The sequence below is a fragment of the Danio rerio genome, chromosome 3, assembly GCF_049306965.1.
Source record: "Danio rerio strain Tuebingen ecotype United States chromosome 3, GRCz12tu, whole genome shotgun sequence".
Lineage (NCBI taxonomy): Eukaryota > Metazoa > Chordata > Actinopteri > Cypriniformes > Danionidae > Danio > Danio rerio.
In genome coordinates this window covers 15462949-15486500 of record NC_133178.1, presented here as the reverse complement: position 1 = coordinate 15486500, position 23552 = coordinate 15462949, and the positions used below count along the sequence as shown (strand labels likewise).

The window sequence follows — 23552 nt, the reverse complement described above, 5'->3', positions numbered from 1 at the left end:
GTATCTGCAAAAGTCATAGCTTTTTTGGCAATTTAATCAATGGAATGAACAAACAATGGATGGATGGACGGACGGACAGACGGACGGACGGACGGACGGACGGACGGACGGACGGATGGATGGATGGATGGATGGATGGATGGATGGATGGATGGACAGATGGACGGACAGACAAACAGAGGTAGACAGACAGACAGATAGATAAATAGATAGATAGATAGATAGATAGACAGACAGACAGACAGACAGAAGACAGACAGACAGACAGACAGACAGACAGACAGACAGACAGACAGACAGACAGATAGATAGATAGATAGATAGATAGATAGATAGATAGATAGATAGATAGATAGATAGATAGATAGATAGATAGATAGATAGATAGATAGATAGATAGATAGATAGATAGATGTACATATGGATGGATGGATGGATGGATGGATGGATGGATGGATGGATGGATGGATGGATGTATGGATGGATGGACAGACGGATGATGGATGAATGGATAGATGGATGAATGAAGGGACGAACAAACAGAGGAAGGTAGGTAGGTAGAAAGACAGACAGATGGACGGACAGACAGACGGATGGATGGATAGATAGATGGAGGGATGTACGGATGGATGTACGGATGGATGGATGGATAGATGAATGAATGGATGGAAAGACAGATGCAGGGATGAATGGAGGGATGAACGAATGATGGAGGGATGGATGGAGGGACGAATGAAGGGACGAATGGACAGAGGTAGGTAGGTAGAAAGACAGATGGACGGACGGACAGACGGATGGATGGATGGATGGAGGAATGGATAGATCGATGGAGGGATGGATAGAGAGACAGATGATGGGTGGATGGATGGATGGATGGATGAATGAAGGGACGGACGAAGGGACGAACAGACAGAGGTAGGTAGGTAGAAAGTCAGACAGATGGACGGACGGACAGACAGACAGATGGATGGATGAAGGGACGGATGGACGAATGGATGATAGATGGATGGAGGGACGGACAGATGATGGATGTATGAATGGAGGAATGGATGGATGGATGGATGGATGGATGGATGGAGGGATGGATGGAGAGACGGATGATGGATGGATGGACAGAGGTAGGTAGGTAGAAAGACAGACAAATGGACGGACGGACAGACAGATGGATGGATAAAGGGACGGATGGAGGGACGGATGATGGATAGATGGATGGATGGATGGATGAATGAAGGGACGAACGGACAGAGGTAGGTAGAAAGACAGACAGATGGACAGACGGAAGGATGGATGGATGGATAGATGGATGGATGGATGGATGGATGGATGGATGGATGGATGGATGGATGGATGGATGGATGAAGGGACGGATGGAGGGACAGACAGAGGTAGGTAGGTAGGTAGGTAGAAAGACGGATGGACTGACAGACGGATTGACAGACAGACAGACAGACAGACAGACAGACAGACAGACAGACAGACAGACAGATAGATAGATAGATAGATAGATAGATAGATAGATAGATAGATAGATAGATAGATAGATAGATAGATAGATAGATAGATAGATAGATAGATAGATAGATAGATAGATAGATAAACAGATAGATAGAAAATGTTAAAAAGCAGAATAAATATGAAAAAATATCAGAGACAGAATTAATAATGAACATTTACTAAGATCCATTCACCTCACTGCCAAAAACTTGTGGTGCGTTAAAAAGAATGTAGTTGAGTGACATTACATAGCAATGAACATAGTTTAAAAATAGCAGGTGAAACCCTTCAACAGGAAGAAACCATTGAATGACCAGGAAAATACATGAGGAATGAAGTAGTTGCCCTTTTCTGGCATGCAAATACTTCACAATTGCTCTTCTGTGATGCATGTCTACTATGGAAATGAAAGATCAGCTGGAAAAAAACAACAAAAAAAACTAGCCATACCTTTCATACCTGTGAGCACATGAAAACACATACTGTAGGATAGCTTTCCCAGGAGTGCCGTGTGAACAATTATGTCATGTAGTCTGAGGAATTGTTATGAAGAATTGTTGTAATATTTATGATTATGCAAGTAATTCCATTTAGTACTTTCAATTCTTATATATTTTACCAAGTCACACACCCAGGGACAGTCAAATGAGCTATTTTTCTGTCAAAACAAAACGAAGAACGAATTCAGAACTGAAAAAAGTAATTCAGTAAGCTAAAGGCTGAACAGTTTCAGCAGATTTAAAGTTTATATGTGTATATATATATGCAGTTTAACAGATGATTAATCAGAGAAATCCTTCTGCCACTTTCCCAAATGATCAACTAAAAGTCAAGTTGTTCTTTGTTTCTCTTACAACTAGGATCGATAACAAGACTTTGTCAGGTAGTGTACAGTAATTTATAGTAAATACTTGTAGTGTTTGTGTTTTTGAATCATACTATAATAAAGTGTTATATTGTATATATTATAGTAATTAAAACATTGATAATGAATGCCACAACACATTCATTCAAGTACTTTACTTCAGTATAGTTCCAAAACATTCATTCATTCATTTTCCTTCAGCTCAGTCCCTTATTTATTAATGGTTACCACAGCGGAATGAACTGCCAACTATACCAGCATATGTTTTACACAGCGGATGCCCTTCCAGCCGCAACCCAGTACTGGAAAGCACACATACACTCTCACAATCACACACTACAGCCAATTTTGTCCATTCAATTCACCTAAACTGCATGTCTTTGGACTGTGGGGGAAACTGGAGTACCCAGAGAAAACCCACATCAACAAAGGGAGAACATGCAAAATCCACATAGAAATGCCAATTGGCCCAGCCAGAACTCAAACCAGCGACTTTCTAAGCCACAATGCAACCATTAATAGTGTTCTAAAGTGTGTTAATGTCAGTTGTCCATTTATGTTAATTATTAGCAAATCGAAAGTCAAATTCATTGGGAATGGCGTCATTTTTTTAAAAAACACACCTGAACTGTGAGAAATCACATGACTGAAACGCAGGAATGTATTCAGGCTGGTCTAGTATGAAGCTTTTTACCTGTCCTGAGGGGTCACGTGTCATCAGTCATTTATCATCATTATGTCTGCAACTGACTCAGCTTTTCTTCAAGAATAAAGTTGTCTTTTCTTTTGTTGGCTTGCTCTTGCTTTAGCATCTTTCAGTTTAGATAACTTGTGTGAGTGATGGGCTAAAAAAGTCAATGTGAAATCAAAATAGAGTGTTCAATTTTGCTAGTGCACACTGAAGTGAACAAGTAATCAGTGCAAGATAATTCATGGAAAAAAAGTTTGTGTTTTCGTAATCTAATCAAAGTCACTTGATTCTGCGATTAGAGTTACAGTCTAGGACAACGCGGTAGCGCAGTGGGAGCACGTTCGCCTCACAGCAAGAAGATCACTGGTTCACACACAAGCCAAAGACATGCGGTACAGGTGAATTGGGTAAGTTAAATTGTCAGTAGTGTATGTGTGTGAATGGACGTGTATGGATGTTTCCTGTTGATGGGTTGCGGCTGGAAGGGTATTCGCTGCGTAAAACATTTGCTGGATAAGTTGGCAGTTCATTCCACTGTGGCGACCCCAGATTAATAAAGGGACTAAGCCGAAAAGAAAATGAATGAATGAGATTAGAATGTTAGAAATACGAAAAATTACTTAATTTTTAAATGCTAATTTGCTATTATCCATCATAAAAAAATAAATAAATAAAAAAAAATTGTGAATCTGTTAAAACTTGTTTTAAAATAAAAACTGTTGGCAAATAACCTGGCCAGCTCATTTCCTCAGGCAGAATTTATCCATTTAAATAACAAAAGTTTTCTTTTATTGGTCATTTTATTGGTTATTCTTCTTAAAGCCTTCTTCGATTGGTTAGTTTCACTATTTATGATGGCAAACTGTCAAAAAGAGGACAGATGAGCTCATATGGGGGCCAAATTCTGAACTTTGTCAGAAGAGGGGTTGGTGTTTCGAACCACCCAAACCCGCTCTGGCTACCAGCCTGCTTTAGGGGAATGTCACACATGATGTCACAGAGGTTTAATCACACATACAGGTTTCAATAAAAAGACCGGTTGCAATAGCAAACATGTTGTGTTGTGCGATAGGTTGACAAAATCGAAAGTAGAAAAAAATTGAAAACTAAAATTTTACTGTACACCACACTGCTTTTAAGGCCAACTGCAGACGTCTTTGGCTAACAGCCATCAGAAGAGCTGAATGGAGTGAGGACCTAATTAAAAATGCTCGATGCTGCAGTTATCGTTTAATATCAGGTAAGTTCACGCTATGCTGAATCATACACATTACTCGTTTTTGATTGCAGCAATGATTTCAGTAAAACAGGTAAATATGGTTCATTAAACTACGGACACTGACTGCTCGGAATGAAATGTAAAAATGTAAGTTGACAAACCCTGCCGTACAGGTGCAGTTCGCTGTCAGAATGCAGTTGTTTTGCTTGTTGATGATTACCCAGGCCTTGTACAGTTCCGTCTTCTTTCCTTGTCTTTGGCTAGGTAGAACCTCGGTTTTTTAGCACTACAAAGTTTTGAATCTGGTAATAATGGAACATTATTTCTTGCATATGACCGCAGAACAAAATTATAGGCATCCAAAGACTTGTAGGCCTTTAACTTCCCTTATGTAAAATCACTTGGAGCTCCAATAAGATAGATGTATATTTCGGGCTGGATGCTTGGCCATTTCGTCTCATCCAATATCCATTGGGAGGATGCTATCGTAAATGGACCTGTCAGACAAACGCTGCTCACTTTAACATTAATTTTGCCGAATAACTGTGCTTTTCACTGGGTGACAAGCTGTTATAATACACTGAAAGCATTATGTAAATAATATATGTAATATGTAATCAGTATAACTGATATAACTAATATAATATAAACTAATATAATAATATAAGTATAACTCTAAGACAACAACAAACTCTGCACCGCATCAGATGTCATTCCCTCACTGTAAATTCTAGCGCTCCCGTTTTTTTTTTTTTTTTTTTTTTTTTTGCGCACACATGAATGTTTACAAACCGGTAATACACCTATAGCCACTAACATTAGTTTATAAGCAACTAGATTATAAACATTTAGAACTGACATGAATTACCACATATGATCTATGATCGTGTAAGCAGTGCCCCCGGGTCAACAATCCTGACTACTTCTAATGGCCTCTAAATTTGTAAAGGTGGAATTATGGACAAATGAAAAGTGCATTTACCAAAAAACAACAACAATTGCATGAGGTTTGCATGGAACCAGACTGACAAAAATAGTGATGTATTTTAACCCACATCTCTCCTCTGTGTGCACACAATACTAAACATCAACTATACATTATAGACTGCAGCAACCAGAATAAGCCCAAGCAAGACTTTTAATGACCAACACAACACGTGTTCTCCTCTATACTGTAAACAAACAGCATCAGCACTCAAATTTAGACTACATTTCCGTGTTAAGAAACGATTATCAATGATTATCATGCATGCCCTTGTACTTGTACACATCAATGTTCCTGTTTCATTCTTTTTTTTTTCACTGTTTGTGCATTTTTCTCTGGTGCACTTGATGTTTCCTCATAAACAGTCTGGTAGTTTATTGTCCTAGAGACACAGACACACAAACACGCATCAGAAACAGCAACAGCTCTTTCAGGCAGGAAGTGGATGTTCCTCATGCGGAGGCAAGGAAGGAAAATAAGGATTTTTTTTAGGGCTGTGTGTACTGAAGGACATTCCCACAGCACTCTTCTCAAGCTCCTTATGCGCACACAAACACACACACACACACACACATATGCATGCAGTGGATGTGTCGAATTCCAATATGTCTCAGGGGTACAAGGTCATGACTTTAATGGTAATGGATGACGTGGACACTCCTTCCCACAGACCAAACTGAACCGAAGGAACGCACAAACACTCACAAACATACACAACATATGAATTATGTCAACGTGATGGCGACCGGCGGGTCAAGTGGTTAACCGACGAGCAAACCTTTGACCTTGTACAGTGGGTCATAAATTCCTGGTCGGACTGTGTAAACACTAGCAAGGAACAAATAACAAAACTGCAGTTGATTGTTTTGGGCTCGCTTGACTTTACCACAGAAGTATTGCGATCATGGGGGTTGTTTGTTTGTTTGTTTGTTTGTTTGTTTGTTTGTTTGTTTTTCTAATTACTGATGTGAAATGGAGCAGGGAACGCAGTTGGGTTCTGTCATAGGTTTTATAAATGTTTGGTGTTTTCCATTAACGTCAGAAGAGCTGAAGACCTACTTGGCAGTAAGCAGACGGATTTTATAACTATTGTAATTGCCTTGCTTTAGGGTACAGAGATAAAACAGAGGCATAATTCATGAATCTTGGATGTCTTCGCCAACAATTGAACCTGCGACCTTTGTATTATCAGGCCAGATCCTTAAGCACCACCTTTCTTCCACTGACTTTAATCATGTATTATCACATATTTGTTTTGATAAATGAGTTTTTAAAGACTGAAGCAGGCCGTTTTAGGGTTTAAAAACACTATAGATTAAAATATTATGGTAAAAATATAATATTTTTATAATTACGAACATAAAGTGAAATTGAAATATTGGATTTTCTAAATAAAAAGTCACAATTTTTTTTTTATTGTGTTTTTGACAAAAGGTACAGTACATTAAAGGTATTCAATGACAAAGGTATTTTCGTTTTTTTTGTTTGTTTGTTTTTTTTAAAGTCACAAAATTTACACACAATAAACAATAAACACACAACTAAAGTATTTAAACAAGTTGTAAAAGAATATGAGAACAAAACGTTTTTGAAATGTCACATAAAATGCCACAATGTTATAATATAAACTGCAATACACTGTTCAATGTTAGTCAGTAATAACAGATACAAAATTTGATTTAATAATGAAACAGTCAATTTCCAAACATACATTAACTTTAACTTACATTAAGATTGTTACAAGTTTTGGTTGTAAAAAACATTTAGTTAATTAATTTTAACAAACAACTTTATTTAACGGAAAACTAATATTTAAATGTTACTTAAATTTATGATTAAGGGGGCTTTTAAACTAAAAAACAGAAAGAAGATCCATTTTCTTAATTTTCAAGAAAACAGCATTCTCTCTAAAGCGTTTTAACTTTTTTATGGCTCTGTCAATATTTGGAAACGTTTTGATGGCATTTCCACATGTGAATAAAACATGTTATTAATACAAAAGAAATCATTTCTAATTCCAGTATACTTTTCAGTCATAATAATATAATATATACATAATAAAAATGTGTTCAGTATAATTATTTTTACTTAAATTGTCTTTATAATTGAAAAAACAGCACAAAATAAAAACTAGTCACCAATTTAACCATTTTAGATGTAAAGGGCCATGAAGACCCCCATTGTCTCAGCAGGGTGTTTTCACACCTCTAGTTTGAAAAAAGTCAGGAAAGTGGGTGAGTCAAGCTCTGTGTAGGTGGGAGTGTTGAGTGATGAAAGAGGGAAGGGTTTGCGTGAAAAGGGGAGTTTCAGTACATGCACTGCAGCAACACAAACAGAAGCAGGAGAGATAGAAAGTGACCACGTTTATATGGACATTAGTAATGGAATTATTTGCCTTAATCTGAATAAGACAACAATATGATTAAGTTGTTTACATGAGACGCTTTTTGAATGTTCCTTTTATGATCCCGTTTTACACGATATAGCACATGCATCACCACACGATCCACATTTCCTCCAGAGTTTTATGTAATTCCGAGTGTTTCATTTTTGATTTATTGACTTTAACAATAGATTGGCACTTGCACTTTCATTCAGGAACATTTCATGCATGCCCTCGGACAAACAAGATATTGGATGCGAGGAACTGTTAAAAGAGTTTTGTTTTAATGGAATTTGATAACGCACACCCAATGGGAGAAAAAAAAATGCATTTCCCAGTAGATGCAGAGAATAGCATCAAACTGTCGTGTGTATAGACTATCCTGTCACAAAATGCAGCGAAAATCATGCGCGACGAAAATTTCCACATGACTGTAATAGTTTAAGGTGTTTACATTCAGAGAGCAGCATTTACAGCGGATCTAACAGTCCATAATGTTGTAGTGATATTAACGCACTGTAAACTTAGTAACTAAATCATTTTGACTAAGGTATGTCTTTAAAAACTGAAAGATTACTGCTGACGATACAAATTTTGCCAGCTGATTGTTTTAAACCAAGTCTTTCTCATTAATTAATGCTGAAAACTCAAAGACGTAACGTTGTACCCACCGGTACAGACATCCACAAGGTTCTAATCATCCTGACGCAGCTTAAAATTTTTTTTCTAAAAATCGTAAGAACCAATTTGCTCAAAATAACACAAAACCAAGCAATTTTCACTTTTTAGCTAAATATATGTGTCCTAATAGTGTTTTTAGCAACATGGGACGCATATATGACTGTCAACGTCTCAAAAAAAATGTGCTTTGGTGTTTCGTGACCCTTTAATATAGTTCTAATTACTTATTTAACTTAAATAACTAGCTTAATAAACAAAGCAATATAATTGCAAATAAAAGCAAACGCTTTTTATTGTGTTGTACTTTCAGTGTTATGCCTACATGCACACTCGCACACACACACACACGAAAGCATTACCTGGACAAAATTCTTCAATCTCCTGTGGTCTCTCTGATGACTTTACCAGAGAAACCCACACTCACCCCGTTCTGACAAATGCTGGAAAAATGCAACACTGGAGGATTTCCAAGCACAAATACACACACACACACACACACATGCATCTTCTCATCAAGCATACCATACACTCCTGTCCTGTTATATTTGCTAACTTGAGGCCTCGGCGTTAGTGCATATCTGATGAATGTTTCACCCCCTTGCACAGATTTTCAATCCTTTCACTTGATCACCTTTAAACTCAAGAAAATGGCACTATATATCACATCAACTCACTGCCAAATGCAATACATAAGTGGTATTGCACTGTGTACATGTGTGTTAATCTGATGACCTGCAGTTCCAGGTGTAAAAACAGTGTGAGATGTTATCCGGCAGGTTTATCAGCACAAAACAACCCATATCTGCTTAACATGATCACTATGGCATCCCTCATAGTCTGCAGGTACACATTCACACTGAAACAATATATATTTAGCTGCTTGTTCAAGCTACTTATTTAAAATGAGCTGAAACAACACAGTTCTTGAGATTTCTTGGGGATAGATTAATTGTTTTATGTTCAATCCACTTGAATTTGTTGAGGTAATCGATTTTGTGTTGGGACAACATAAATGATTTGTATGGACCCGCACATTTTTTACAGTGCAGATACAAAATAAAGATTACTGAATGCTAATAATAGATACTAATAAACATTTATTATTTACATTTATAGGAAAAACAGCCACCGATTGCAAGCTGTAAGTCCACACACCACACACACCATGGTTTACGAATCCAATTTTTTCTTATAAGCATCTTGCAAAGCATATTTAAATGATTATCCCCGAGCAGTACAGTCCCACATGTGCAATTGTTATTTCTTAGCCCTGAGAGCACAGTCCCACATGTAGGATTTAGAATGTTTAGAATTTAGAATGTAGCTTCCATATAACCAGCAGAATTTCACACCAAAACTGCAAATCGGACACTTCTTAAAGTCCACAGAATGAAATCAGAATTTAGGCTCCAATTAATATTTTGCTAGCCCATTTTTTAATAGTCCTAAAGTAAAAAATTATAATTATTATTCTGTGCAAGGTAAACCGCTACAAGTAAACTGTTTGGTTTGGTAATCTTTAATCCAAATCTGACTATTTACTTCTGCTCTGGAATAGCAGCCCTTCTCTGATGATGTCAGTTTGACAAATTGGCTACAATGATTATTTTGCTAGCGCATATTTTGTTCGTCCTAAAATCGCAAATTAATCTGTGCTATAAAATTAATCAACTAAACAAAAATCTGCTTTGTTTGGTAATCTTTAATTCATGTCTGACTATATGCTTCTGCTCTGGAATAGCAGTGCTTCTCTGATGAAGTCAGTAGTACGGATTGGGTGAAACATGCTCAGCCACACCCCTCTAACCATTAGTTTGCTGTGAGTGAAAGATGAAAGGAAGGTGCAAAATAAACCCCACCCCCAACTAAATATTAAGTTTTAGTTGGAAATACACTCACCGGCCACTTTACTAAGTACACCTTACTAGTACCTGATTGGACCCCCTTTTGCCGTCAGAGCTGCCTTAATCCTGTATGGTATAGATTCAACAAGATTCTAAAAATATTCCTCAGAGATATTGGTCCATATTGACATGATAGCAAAATTTGTTGGCTGCACATCCATTATGCAAATCTCACATCCATCACATCCATCACATCCCTAATGTGCTCTATTGGATTGAATAAGTTCTTGTGGCTGTGGAGGCCGTTTGAGTACAGCAAACCATTGTCATGTTTAAGAAACCAGTCTGAGAGGATTTACGCTTTATGATATGGCGCGTTATCCTGCTTTCCATCAGAAAATGAGTACACTGTGGTCATAAAGGGATGGACATGGTCAGCAACAATACTCAGGTAGGCTGTAACATTGACATCATGACACGATGGTCAGTTGGTATTAATGGACCCAAAGTGTTCCAAGAAAATATCCCTCACACCATTACACCACCAACCTGAATCGTTGATACAAGGCAGGGTGGATACATGGTTTTATGTAGTTGACGTCAAGTTCTGACCCTTCCATCCAAATGTTGCAGGAGAAATCATGAATCATCAGACCAGGCAACGCTTTTCCGATCTTCTATTGTCCAATTTTGGTGAGTCTGTGCGAACTATAGCCTCAGTTTTCTATTCTTAGCTGACAGGAGTGGCACCTTCTGCTGCTGTAGCCCATCTGCCTCAAGGTTTGACATGTTGTGTGTTCAGAGATGCTCTACTGCATACCTTAGTTGTAACGAGTGGTTATTAGAGGTACTGTTGCCTTTCTATCAGCTCAATTCAGTCTGGCCATTCTCCTCTTACCTCTGGCATTTGCCTTGCTTCTAAAATAGTCAGCAATAGTCAGAAATGATCAGCAGTTTCTGAAATACTCAGACCAGCCCATCTGCCGCCAACAATCATGTCACTTAAATCACCTTTTTTCCCCATTCTGATGCTTGGTTTGAACTGCAGCAGATCATCTTGACCATGTCTACATGCCTAAATGCATTGATTTGCTGTCATGTGTCATGATCACCAGCGATCTAACCACCAGAGCTCGCTGGTAAACACTCAAACACACATAGAACAACAAATCTGCAAGTTCATGGACTACAACTTCATACATGCACTCTGTTCACACACATGTTCCAGATCCTTACTAATTACACTTCCACAGCTGAAGCTGCTCAAGGACTGATTACTGCACTACATAAACAGCACAGAAACACACTGTTGCTGAGTCTTGTTAGCTGTAAAGTGACATTACAACGCGTTATCCTTTTCTTGTTTTCCTGTGTTTTGACCTTAGCCTTGCTTGCCTTTCTGTTTAATTCTGTTTGCTGCCTGCCTCTGACCATCTGCCTGTTATTTTGACTTTGACTCTGGATTGCCCTCATACATCTGTTTGCCCCTGTATTGACCACTGCTTGCCTAACAATTCTAAACCTGCATGTGGATCCTCACCTCTGTTGTCAGCGTCATACCCCTGGTTAACCCATTTAACTGGCTGATTAGAAATTTGCATCAATAAGCAGATGGACAAGTATACCTAATAAAGTGTCCGGTGAGTTTATATCAATACAGTACAATAAAACTAAATAGAATACACAAAACATGCCGCTTGTATAGTTTTGAATAGAGAACAATGCAATTGTCAATACGGATGCTCTAGTAAGAAAAGAAAGATGATTTGACTTTACAAAACAAGTCAGTCATTGATTGGTAGTTCGCTGGGGAAAGGGCTCATTTTAGACGTGTTTTCACGACAGTTTCTGCAGCTTCATTTTTATGAGTCCTTTGGTGTCGTCAAATTTGCTGTAACATTGGTCTCACAGACATGAGAAATATCTACATCATAGGTCTCTAACTCGAATCCTGGAGAGCCGCAGCTCCGCACAGATTTGCTGAAATCATAATCAAATATCCAAATACAGCCGATCCAACTAATCAAGGTGTTCAAGACCACCAAGCAGGTGTGAGTTGGAGGTGGCTGGAGCTAAACGGTGCAGAGCTGTGCCCCTCCAGGAATTGAGTTTGAGACCATTGACCTACATCACAGGTGTAAAATCCAGTTCCTGGAGGGCCGCAGCTCTGCACAGTTTAGCTTTAAGCCTAATTAAACTCACCTGATCAAACTAATTGAGTGTTTCAGGCTTGTCTGAAACCTACAAGTAAAGCTGCGGTCACACTAGAGTTTGAGCTTGCGAAATTCTGTCGTACAGCGCTGCGAAAAGATGCGGGATTAAACAAGATGATCAGACATTAAAAAAACAAGCGATTGCTCAATATTTTAAATTCCTGTCTTGAGAGGTCATGTTTTGATCCTCGATTGGTCTCGCGCAGTCAAGTGATGCGATTTCGCAGTTCACCAAGCTTGAACAGTTCAACGGGTAGGCGTAAAGTATGCGTTAATAAAATACAATAAATGGGAAATTTAATAAATAATATAAACAATTCTCGTTAACTTCCGGCCGCAACCATATCCGATTTAGCAACACTCGCAAAACCTGACGCACTAGCTTGCGTTTCCAGTCTGACGCACTAACTTGCGTTTCCGGTCTGACGCATTCGCTACATATGACTGGAAGTCTATGGGGGGGAAAGTGCAGTGTGACCACAGCTAAGTGTGTTGAAGCAGGGTTGGTACTAAACTGTGCAGAGCTGCAGCCCTCCAGAAACTGGTCTAGACACTTGTGAACTACATAAAGCTAGAAATTTATTCTTCACTGGCACCAACAAAATCTCTAAATCTCTTTTAACGACCCAACTACACTTCAACAGAAGTTCTCTGGTTTTCTAATCTGAAATTAACGTGAGGTAGTTTTATCATTATCATAAATACATTTCCACATACGCCGTTCATTTCAAAGGAACTTGCTTTATTTATTTTTTGTTTGTTTGTTTGATTGGAACATTTAGAAGTGCAGTTTAAGAGGCAGTTGTTGTTCAATTCCATTGTTGATTCCAAATATGAAATTTAATGTGAAATTTGTAGCATTTGATGTTTCTCCATTCAAAACAGACAGGAGCTGCACTTGCATCAAAGATGTTTCAAAGTTGGGAGTAAAATGACTTGCCTTTAAGGGACTTTGATAAATGTCTGAAGGAACTTCCGGTTCATGTGGACTAGGATTGAAACTATGATGTGTTGTGCTGGAAACTAAAATGGAAGAGAGCAAAACAATAATAACTTCACTTAAAAAGAAACAGTTCAGACATTTTAAACTTAACAATGAAAGGAGTAATAAAAGGTTTAGTCAATCATTAAAAGTTCTTTCAGATTGCTCGCAACAGCATCCTTATAGAAATCTGCTTTCATTTGTGCAACATCTGATCAGACCTTTTTAATTTTAATTAGACAAGATGCCATTACATGTGCCAAAATATCCTCCTTTCCTGGTTGTCACATGAGTATAAACTTGATCAAATAAGACTGATAAGATTCTGTGTAAAAAAAAACTCATATGATGTACACACAATGCCCTTATTTACTTCTCATACATGCACTAGTTTAGACATATCGAAACTTCACATCTCTCTGTGGTGATTTGGCCATTGTTTCGTACTGTAACCTGCAGCTGATTGCTGTCTGAAGGCTTTTCTTATCTGTCCCTTGCACAGCAGGACAGCTGCCAATCTGATCTCCGAAATACTGAGAGAACATTGCAAAATGGCAGGAAATTCCACTTTGAGCAACTCCCAGCAGCAGCAGCACCGAAGATGCTTTTAAAACCAGGCCATAAGCTTGTTACATAAGCATACCGAGACTTCAACAAAAGGTGTACATATCTCTAGGGTACAAAAAAAGAGAGCATGTGATGAAAATAGAAGATGCCTGCAGCTGGATATGGCTTACTACGATTGAATTACATTAAGTTTTACATTTAATACACTATAAAAAATGTTGCTCCCTAACATTTCTCAACTTACATCAGAGAAACTAACAACAGATATTAAGTTAAACTTTATATAAATAAATAAAAATGTAGTTGAAATCCGATTAACTGGTCCAAGTTAGTTAAAGTAACATAAAAACATTTGCTGTCATGACTTTTTTTACAGTGTGGCGACAACCGCAGGTCACTTTGCTTTGTACAACTTTTCAACTGTGTGTTAATGCAAATATCTAATCAGCCAATCACAAGGTGGCAACTAATGTGTTACGGTATTTACATCAGAATGAGGAAGAAAGGTAAATTAAATGGATGGTTAACCCAAAAATGTGCATTTACTCACCATTTACTTACATTCAAGTGGTTCTGAACTGTGCATTTCTTCCTTCTGTTAAACACAAAACAAGACATTTTAAAGAATTTGGAACAAAAATAAATACTATTAAAGTAAAAAGCTGTTTTTTTTTTCCTTCAGCTTTCTTCAATATATCCTCCTTTGAGTTCAAAGGAAGAAAATTTCTGAGTTTTATTTTGAGTGAACTATCCATTTAAGTGGCTTTGACTGTGGCATTGTTTAGGTCATTTTTCTAAAACTGATGATCTACTGGTAATTTCATCCATAACCATCTCTACCCAGGTAACAAAGAATTCTGGCCTAGATTTGGCATAAAGCTGGCCCAACAGACATTCGTACGGCACTGGCATACTGCATGTGGGCCAAACATGGCCCGGGTTTGGCAGAGGTGGCACTGTCTTTAAAGCAGCACAAAAGACTTGGGTCAGATATCAAATGTAGTATTTGGACCAGATGTTAAAAATGTATTTGTGAGCCACCTACGTTTGGCCTTTCTTTACCCACTTTTAAAGTACATTATTTTTGAGTAAAAAAAAATCCACCAATCAGGTCACTTTGAGAAAAAGCGCAGTTTATCAAATTCAACGCAATCTTGACACACCAACATAACCGGCCCAGTTCAGGTCCAGTTATGAGCTATTAACTTGGCTGAGACTTGGCCCAGATATGGTCCGTGTTTGGACCACGTATGGATGCCAGACTTGTTCCAATCATGTACCGTAATTCACTGCAGCGTGTGGGCCAAGCAAAAGCTGATTGTGTGGGCCAGAGCTGGGCCAGAGATATTTTGCTATGTGGGTAGGGTTTATACAATCTACAGCACCAGAAAACCACATTGGTCACACTCCTGTCAGCAGAAAACTGAGGTGACAATTCACATGAGCTCACCGAAACTGGACAAAAAAATGGGTCTGATGAGTCATTGGGACGGTTGGGTCAGAATTAGTCATAAACAACACAAAAGCAGGCCTTGTATCAAAGTAAGGAAAAGTCAGCTTTATTTTCGCACATTGTAACTTAATCCTTAGTAATATAATTTCAGAAAAGTATTCTTTACAAATTGTAAATGGGGAAATCATATTAGCAACCAAGGACTACCTAAGTAAGGGGTGTCCAAAGTCAGTCCTGGAGGGCTGGTGTCCTGCTGACTTTAGCTTCAACACACCAGCCTGGAAGTTTCTAGTATACCTACGTAGTAAGAGCTTGATTAGCTGGTTCAAGTGTGTTTGATTAGGGTTGGAGCTGATCTCTCCACGACACTGGCCCTCTAGGACCTCCTGGACACCCCTGAAAATACAACATTGTTTAGTCGATTAAATAGTGCAAATGTTGTTTTGAAGTCATTTTTACATGCTATTTCAGACCTAATGTTCAACGAGGCATGGTAAATAAATAATTTAGGGAGCATGTCACAAGTTGCCACTGAACGAATGTGCGAATATAAAACCAACTTTACCTCAATTTGTAATGTTTTATGCTGCTGCTGGTGTAATAATGGTTTGGAGAATATTTTCTTCTGACACTTTGGGCCAATTAGAACCAACTGAGCAGAGATTAATCACCACAGCCTGCCTGAGTACTGTTACTAGACAAAATGTGAACTGAAATCCCTGAGAAATATTTCTAGCACTTTTCTGAATTGTCAATTATGACAACAAACAAAAGGTCTAATATGAAGGTATACATATTTCACAAATAATTGAAAAACCAGACAAATCAATCATTAATTAATGGCAGATCGAAAATATGGTACAATAGCATGACATACCTCTTTTGATATAACTAAACTGGTCTTTGTACTGGATTGCCAGGACAGACCTGCGTGTTTTCCTTCGTCACGCAGAGATGTGAAAACAACAGTAAGGTGTTTAATGCCACCTAGTGGACATAATAGGAATTGACCATGAGAAAACTGAATTCACTGAATTATAAAAGGACAGTCCATGTGAAATAATTCACTCTAGAGCTTAAATGTAAAAGGGAACATTTTATTCTGTAACTAATTGTAGTTTAAATTATTGCTAAACTGTTTAAACCACAAATAGAGTTGATACCTTTCCACTATTTTGAGCTTATGTTCAAGATACTATCCTCAAACCAAATACCTAATGGCATATCATCATTCATTCATTTTCTTTTCAGCTTAGTCCCTTTATTAATCTGGGGTCGCCTTAGTGGAATGAATCGCCAACTTATCTAGCACATGTTTTACGCAGCGAATGCCCTTCCAGCTGCAACCCATCACCGGAAAACATCCATACACACTCATTCACACACATACACTACAGACAATTTAGCCTACCCAATTCACCTGTACCGCATGCCTTTGGACTTGTGGGGGAAACCGGAGCACCCATGTCATGTCATTTATTCATTTTCTGTCGGCTTAGTCCCTTTATTTGTCAGGGGTTGTCACAGCAGAATGAACCAACTATTCCAGCATGTGTTTTATACAGCGGATGCCAGTGAGGACCACTTGCTTCCAGCCTAAACCTAGTACTGGGAAACACCCATACATATGACTGAAAATATAAAAATATAACAGTAAAATGAACTGCCAACTTCAATCCAGCATGTTTTTCACACAGAAATGCCAACTGGCCCAGCCGGGGCTGGATGTATGTAATTTTATGAATGTAATTTTATGCATTTGATATCATATTAGTGTTTATAAAAAGTTCATAAGAAATTCACTGAAATACTACAATAACAGAGTTGACATTTAATCTATTGGAGTTATCCTAAAAATTTACTCATATTAATGGGGAACATAATTACATGCCTCAAGAGTTTCCCGCCAGAAGAAATTACATCACTTGGAGCAAGTCACGTGCTTTTTCTCCTAGCATTTTTAAAACTTTTCGACAATTTATTCTATTACATGAACAATTCATGTCTACAATTTCAAAATACTGTTTAGAGAATTTAATTAGTTATTAAATCTATCCCTGTTAAAATTATTAAACTTGTTAAATAATTATCTTTGCTATATTTCTCTGTCTGTTGTAAACCCAAAATTACATTTAGAAAGTGTTGAGTTGACTGATAAAAAATGTACTACCAAACACATTCGTGATATTTTTCAGAAGCAAAAAAAAATTGCTCCTAGAGGCAAATGTTTCTGGAACTCTTATAGTTAATATTAATTGAAAAAGAGCCTAGTTAACACCCTTCTCCATTAACAATAAAATTAAAGAAATTCATTTTAAAATACATACAATTTACCCAGTAAAAATGTTATTATCAAAGTACATTGAAATGGAGGACATCTGTAGTTTCTGTAGAGCAGTTAAAAAAAAAAAGCCATCATCATTTTTTAATGCAATGTTGTAAACAGTTTCTGGAAGGATCTAGCAAAATATATTTTTAAAATGACAAAACTTAGGTATTATTTTACACTAAAATATATTTTTTTATTATTATGAAAAAAATCAACAAAAGTTTTCAATATATTGTTAATCTCCTTATTTTATTGGCAAAATTTCACATACACAAACAGAAACTTGCTAAGTCATCTCCGACATTAACAGTTTTTGTGTTGATTCAGATTTTTTTTTTTTAAATTCTAATGTGAAATTGGTAAAAAAGCAAAAAGATTTTTAAAAAAAATGTATCAATTATTATAATAGTTTTTTTGATTCCTCTGTTAATTCTTAAAATCATTGGATGTATGAATTATAAAACTATGCACATTATGCTTTGTGGATTTTATTTTGTTACCATTATTAGTTTTTTTTTAATAATGCCACCCTTTATATTGTGTTTTTGTATGCATGCTCCTGATGGTTCGTGCAAAAATAAAAAAATTCTCTCAGCATTTTAAAGATTGTTCTGCCTTTCTGATGTAACAGAGTTGACCGTAAAGTATTTTTTATAACCAAAATTTTAAAAATTACACAAAAAAAAATATACCTAATGCAAATGTTTATGTAACTTAGTGAAGTAAACACACAAAAAGGTGGAAAGGTGGATTTAATTAGTTCATGATAACTGAAGCTGAATCTTTGATTCAGAAGGCAGAGATGGTCAAAAATAGATTTAGTGGGAGTGTTTAAATTAAATTTATACACATGAAAACATTTTTGGTCATACTTTGCAATTAGGATTCATTAGGTAATGTATTTATGACATCAACCAATTATGAACAAAACTTATGCATTATTAAAATTAATCATTTTTGCTTGTTAACATTCAATGCACCATGAGTTAACATGAACTAACAATGAATGACTGTTTTTCATTAAATATGCATTGTTCATTTTTTTTTTTTGTGTGTGTGTTCGTGAAAATATGAACCTACCTTATTGTGTTTTATTAGTTGAGTGTTACCACATCTTTTAAATATAACAATATAAACTGTTATCATTCATAATTTGTTTAAATTTACATTGTTTTTCTAAGGTTTATCTTGGAGTCGCAAAATGTACCCGCAGTTTTAAAATCAGCCACTTGATAAAGAGGCAACTATGAGTATTATTCATATGAGATGTCTACATTCAAGAACTACTTTCAGATTACATAAAAAAAAATTAAAAAAAACTCTATCACATTTGCAATTAAATCTAAGTCTCTTACATAGTCGGAGGAAATCTCTCTCCAGAACTGAGGCCCTGATATGTTTGAAGACACAGATGTTCAGATGAGGGTAAAAGTTGACAGTGCTTGAGCTCTTCAGATGTATATACTGTATCACTGTCATCTTTAATTACTGTTGATCAGGGCTTGTGGGCAAGATGGAACAGCACCTGCTCCGTATCTGCTATTAATATTGACATTAATTTTTGAATATGTCTATCAAAGTCGTCTTGATTTTTACGCCCAGCAGCAATACTCAGTATGTTTAATTCCAGAAACATTGACTGACAGTCTTATTGAACTGTTTCATGTACAGTAGTTCTGCTTTGCTTATTTCAGTGAGTATATATATATTTATTTATTTTTTAGGAAGCAAAAATGTTTAGATTGATAAACCGATGTTTTCTGAATTCATCATATTTTCGGACATCTGAAAGCTGAGGTTTATAATACATTTAGTTTACTGTGGTGTGTGGTAGATCAGGCCAGATATGACCATTTATTGTTCATCATGACTTTTCATTTTGGCAGTGGTGATAATGGCTTTTATTTGCTGTATTTTCATCGTATATGACAATACTTCAGCAGCAAAAATATATTTATTGTAACACTGACTGACTGACTGAAGATATTACCGCAATTACAAGCTACTCCTTAAATTTGTACACTTTTTGGAGGGGACAAAAAAAAAATGGTAAAAAAGCAAATATAAAAACTAAACGGAAAAAGTATAATAAAAGAATCATAAAAAAACAGAGTAAGTTTACATTAATTCATATCAGTTCATTTATTTACTTGTATGAACAATAACAAACAATAGATTTTTTGACAGCATTTATAAATCTTTATTAACATTAAGCTGTCACGATATCTATTTTTTGTCCTAAGATATATTGCATTAAAATATACTGCGATTAACAATATTATTGTCATTTTAAGAGCATTTTATGCCAATTATCATTATTTAATGCCAGAATTTTCTGTTGTCAGACACCCACATGAAAATATACTACAGTAAATATATAAACTATAGAAAATATACTATAGTGTTAGTAGTACTTTTAACTTACAGAACTGTATTTGACCAAAAACAAAATGGAAATATTTTTATTAAGATTGTATTGTGCTATACATGTTGATGAACTTATCACTAGGCTATCAGCACCAACATTTATGAGACTTTTAAGAGTAGTGATACAGTTGTTTCTGAGATGCCTAGTGTTCAACTTTAAGAATTTTTTGTAACATTTTAGTATGGAGCAGGATCAGTCTCAAAAATAATACTTTAACAAAATATTATTCATACATTAACAACACAAGTTACATTTGCAAAATCCAATTTAGAAATTTAAAACACAATTTGTAAATACACAAATCCAATTCATAAATTCAAAACACGATTCATAAATACACAAATTCAATTCGTAAATTCAAAACACGATTCGTAAATACATAAATCCAATTCATAAATTCAAAATACGATTCATAAATACACAAATCCAATTCGTAAATTCAAAACACGATTCGTAAATACATAAATCCATTTCATAAATTCAAAACACGATTCGTAAATACATAAATCCATTTCATAAATTCAAAACACGATTCGTAAATACACAAATCTAATTCGTAAAATCAAAACAGGAATCTAAAATACACAAATCCAATTTGTAAATTTAAAACGCAATTCGGAAATAAAAAAATCCAATTTGTAAATTCAAAACACGATTCAAAAATACACAAATCCAATTCATAAATTCAAAACAGAATTAAAAAATACACAAGTCCAATTCACAGATTCAAAACATAATTTGTAAATACACAAATCCAATTTGTGACTAAAACACATTTCGTAAATACACAAATCCAATTCATAAATTCAAAACACGATTTGTAAATACACAAATCAAATTCGTAAATTTAAAACATGATTCAAAAATACATAAATCCAATTTGTAAATTCAAAAAACTATTCGTAAATACACAAATCCAATTCGTAAATTCAAAACGCAATTTGTAAATACACAAATCCAATTTGTAATTTCAAAAAATAATTCGTAAATCCACACATCCAACTCGTAAATTTAAAACATGATTCAAAAATTCACTAATCCAATTTGTACATTCAAAACACAATTAAAAAAATACAAAAATCCAATTCGAAAACTCAAAACACAATTTGTAAATGCACAAATCCAATTCTTAAACTCAAAACACATTTCGCAAAAGCACAAATCTAATTAATTAATTCAAAACACAATTCAACAATGAATAAATCCAACTCGTAAATTCAAAACACAAGTCGTAAATACACAAATCCAAGTCATTCGGCTAAAATATTTATAATTTTTACAAATTGTGTGTTGTATTTCTGAATTGTGCCTTGAATGTACAAATGATTTTGTATTTGTGAATTGTGCTGTGCGTGTATGAATTTTATATCGTAAATGTATTATTTTCAAGACTGATCTGGCTCCATATTTAGTTAAGGTCACAATTCATGCTATTAACTACTGGTTTACTACTTGCCTATTGAGATATTATCTGTTCATTAGTAGTTATAAAGTATTGTCTAATTCTGCATCCCTAATCCTACTCAAAACCTTACTAACTAATAATAAACAGCTAAATAGTAGTTTATTAAGCTAGCACTGTGAATTGTGACCTAAACTAAAGTGACTTTTCATTCTTAAAGACTTGAAATGCTGTATTTACTGTATTTGTATGAAACTCTTTTGTATTATAGAGTTGAACGGTGGCTCAGACATCCTGCTGGGTGTTAATGTTCTCGCTGCCATTGACTAGCCACATATTTAGGTTGTTTAATCGCATATGGTCCCATTTAAACTGGATTGATGTCTTTTAGAAAGCGGGAAAAAAACAGACTGAACAGTGAAACTAGTGAAACCAACTGTGCTTGACATAAATTGTGAAAATGGCCATGTGATAATATAGGATGTGGCAGGTTAGATGTCCATCTTGACATTTTATTGCTGAATTCATGCAAACTTGTGATGTGTTGCCTATCATGGCTTGTTTTTCTTCCTTTTTCTTCATAAATCGAACCACTTTGAATTTGGTTAATGGGAAAGTTCCCTCAAAAATGAAAGTTTAATGACTATACTTTTTCTTTTGTGGTTCCGACCCCTAATGTGTTTCTTTCTTCTGTTGAACACAAAAAGAAACATGAAGAAAGATGAAAACCTGTTCCATTGACTTCCATATAGGAAGAAGAAATACTATGGAAGTGAGTGATTACAGGTTTCTTCAGAATATCTTCTGCCGTGTTCAACAGGAGAAATAAACTCATTAAGGGTTTGTGACAAGTGAGTAAATGACAGACTTTTCAGCTTTGGGTGAGCTTTCCCTTTAATGTAACATCTAAAACCTGCTGAGCAGAAGCAGTCGTAGAATTTTTTTAATCAAAACTGGGACTGTTATGATTTTGAACTGTTTTGGTGAGACTAATACCTCTGAGATTACCGTGTAAAAAAATGCTAGGTTGTTGTGACCCAACCTTGGGTCAAATGTGGATAAATCTATCCATTGTGTTTAAAAAGTGTATTTTAAATTTAACTGAAAATAAAATCAACCCAATGTTAGGTTTGATGTTTAACCCAGTGTTGGGTCATAGGCCCAAAAGGAATCTTCCACTGAGTTTTTTAAACCATCATTGAATTTATTTATGTACTTTTGTAAATGTGTGTTCAGTTTTTATATTATTTTCACTGATTTTGTAAACCAATATGCAAAACTAATTATTTTCTGTCTTTTAGTAGATGTACTATATGAGAAAATTGCTTTGTTTACCTAACAAGTAGATCTAGTTGGATTTGCATCATAAACCTTAAAGAAATGTTAAAAATTTCTTTATTTCGTGTTTTACATTTTTCATTCCATATAAACCCACATTTTTATTCCGTTTCATTCTGTATAGAAATAGCTACAAAATTGTCTGTAAATTCTGTATGGCTCTGGTCATGACAACCCAGCATTATTTAAAGTGTATTACTCTTAATCCTTTGATGCACAAGCTATAAAATAGATATAGGAAAAAAAAAGCTTAGACGGGTTACTTTAGACCAGGGATGGGCAAATTTGATCCTCGAGGGACGGTGTCCCTGAAAAGATTTGTTCCAACACTAGTCAAACACACCTGAACAAGCTAATCAGCGTCTTCAAGATCACTAGAATCTATAAGCAGGTGTGTTTGAGTAGTAGGAGCTAAACTGTGCAGGACACCGGCCCTCCAGGACTGAGTTTGCCCACCCCTGCTTTAGACCCATGTAGTGCATAAAACAGTTAAAGTGTAGTTATGGGTGAACTTCCCCTTTAATGTAACATCTAAAATCTGCTGGGATTAGCAGCATAAGTAGAACCTGTGGAACAATTTTTCATCAAAACTGTGACATAACTGTAAAATGATTTTGAATTTTTTTGGTGAGACTAATAGCTCTGAGATTAGTGTAAAAAATGCTAGGTTGTTGTAAC

General features: G+C 35.8%; 1 protein-coding gene across 2 annotated transcripts in view; it reads right to left on the bottom strand.

The window, feature by feature from the left end:
- The window catches only part of lrrc3cb (leucine rich repeat containing 3Cb), a 68392-nt gene that overhangs the window by 27355 nt on the left and 17485 nt on the right, over positions 1–23552 (bottom strand). Inside the window, exons 4-5 of one of the 2 annotated variants that reach the window (XR_012396574.1) lie at positions 14475–14519; positions 13316–13398 (exon numbers count right to left, since the gene is read on the bottom strand). Coding sequence is in view for 1 of the 2 variants with exons in the window: in XM_073934847.1 (XP_073790948.1) it covers positions 13316–13398; positions 14486–14519 (117 nt within the window). In the remaining variant the exon portion in view is untranslated. The remainder of the gene's footprint in view (positions 1–13315; positions 13399–14474; positions 14520–23552) is intronic. The other variant, XM_073934847.1, reaches the window with a different exon arrangement.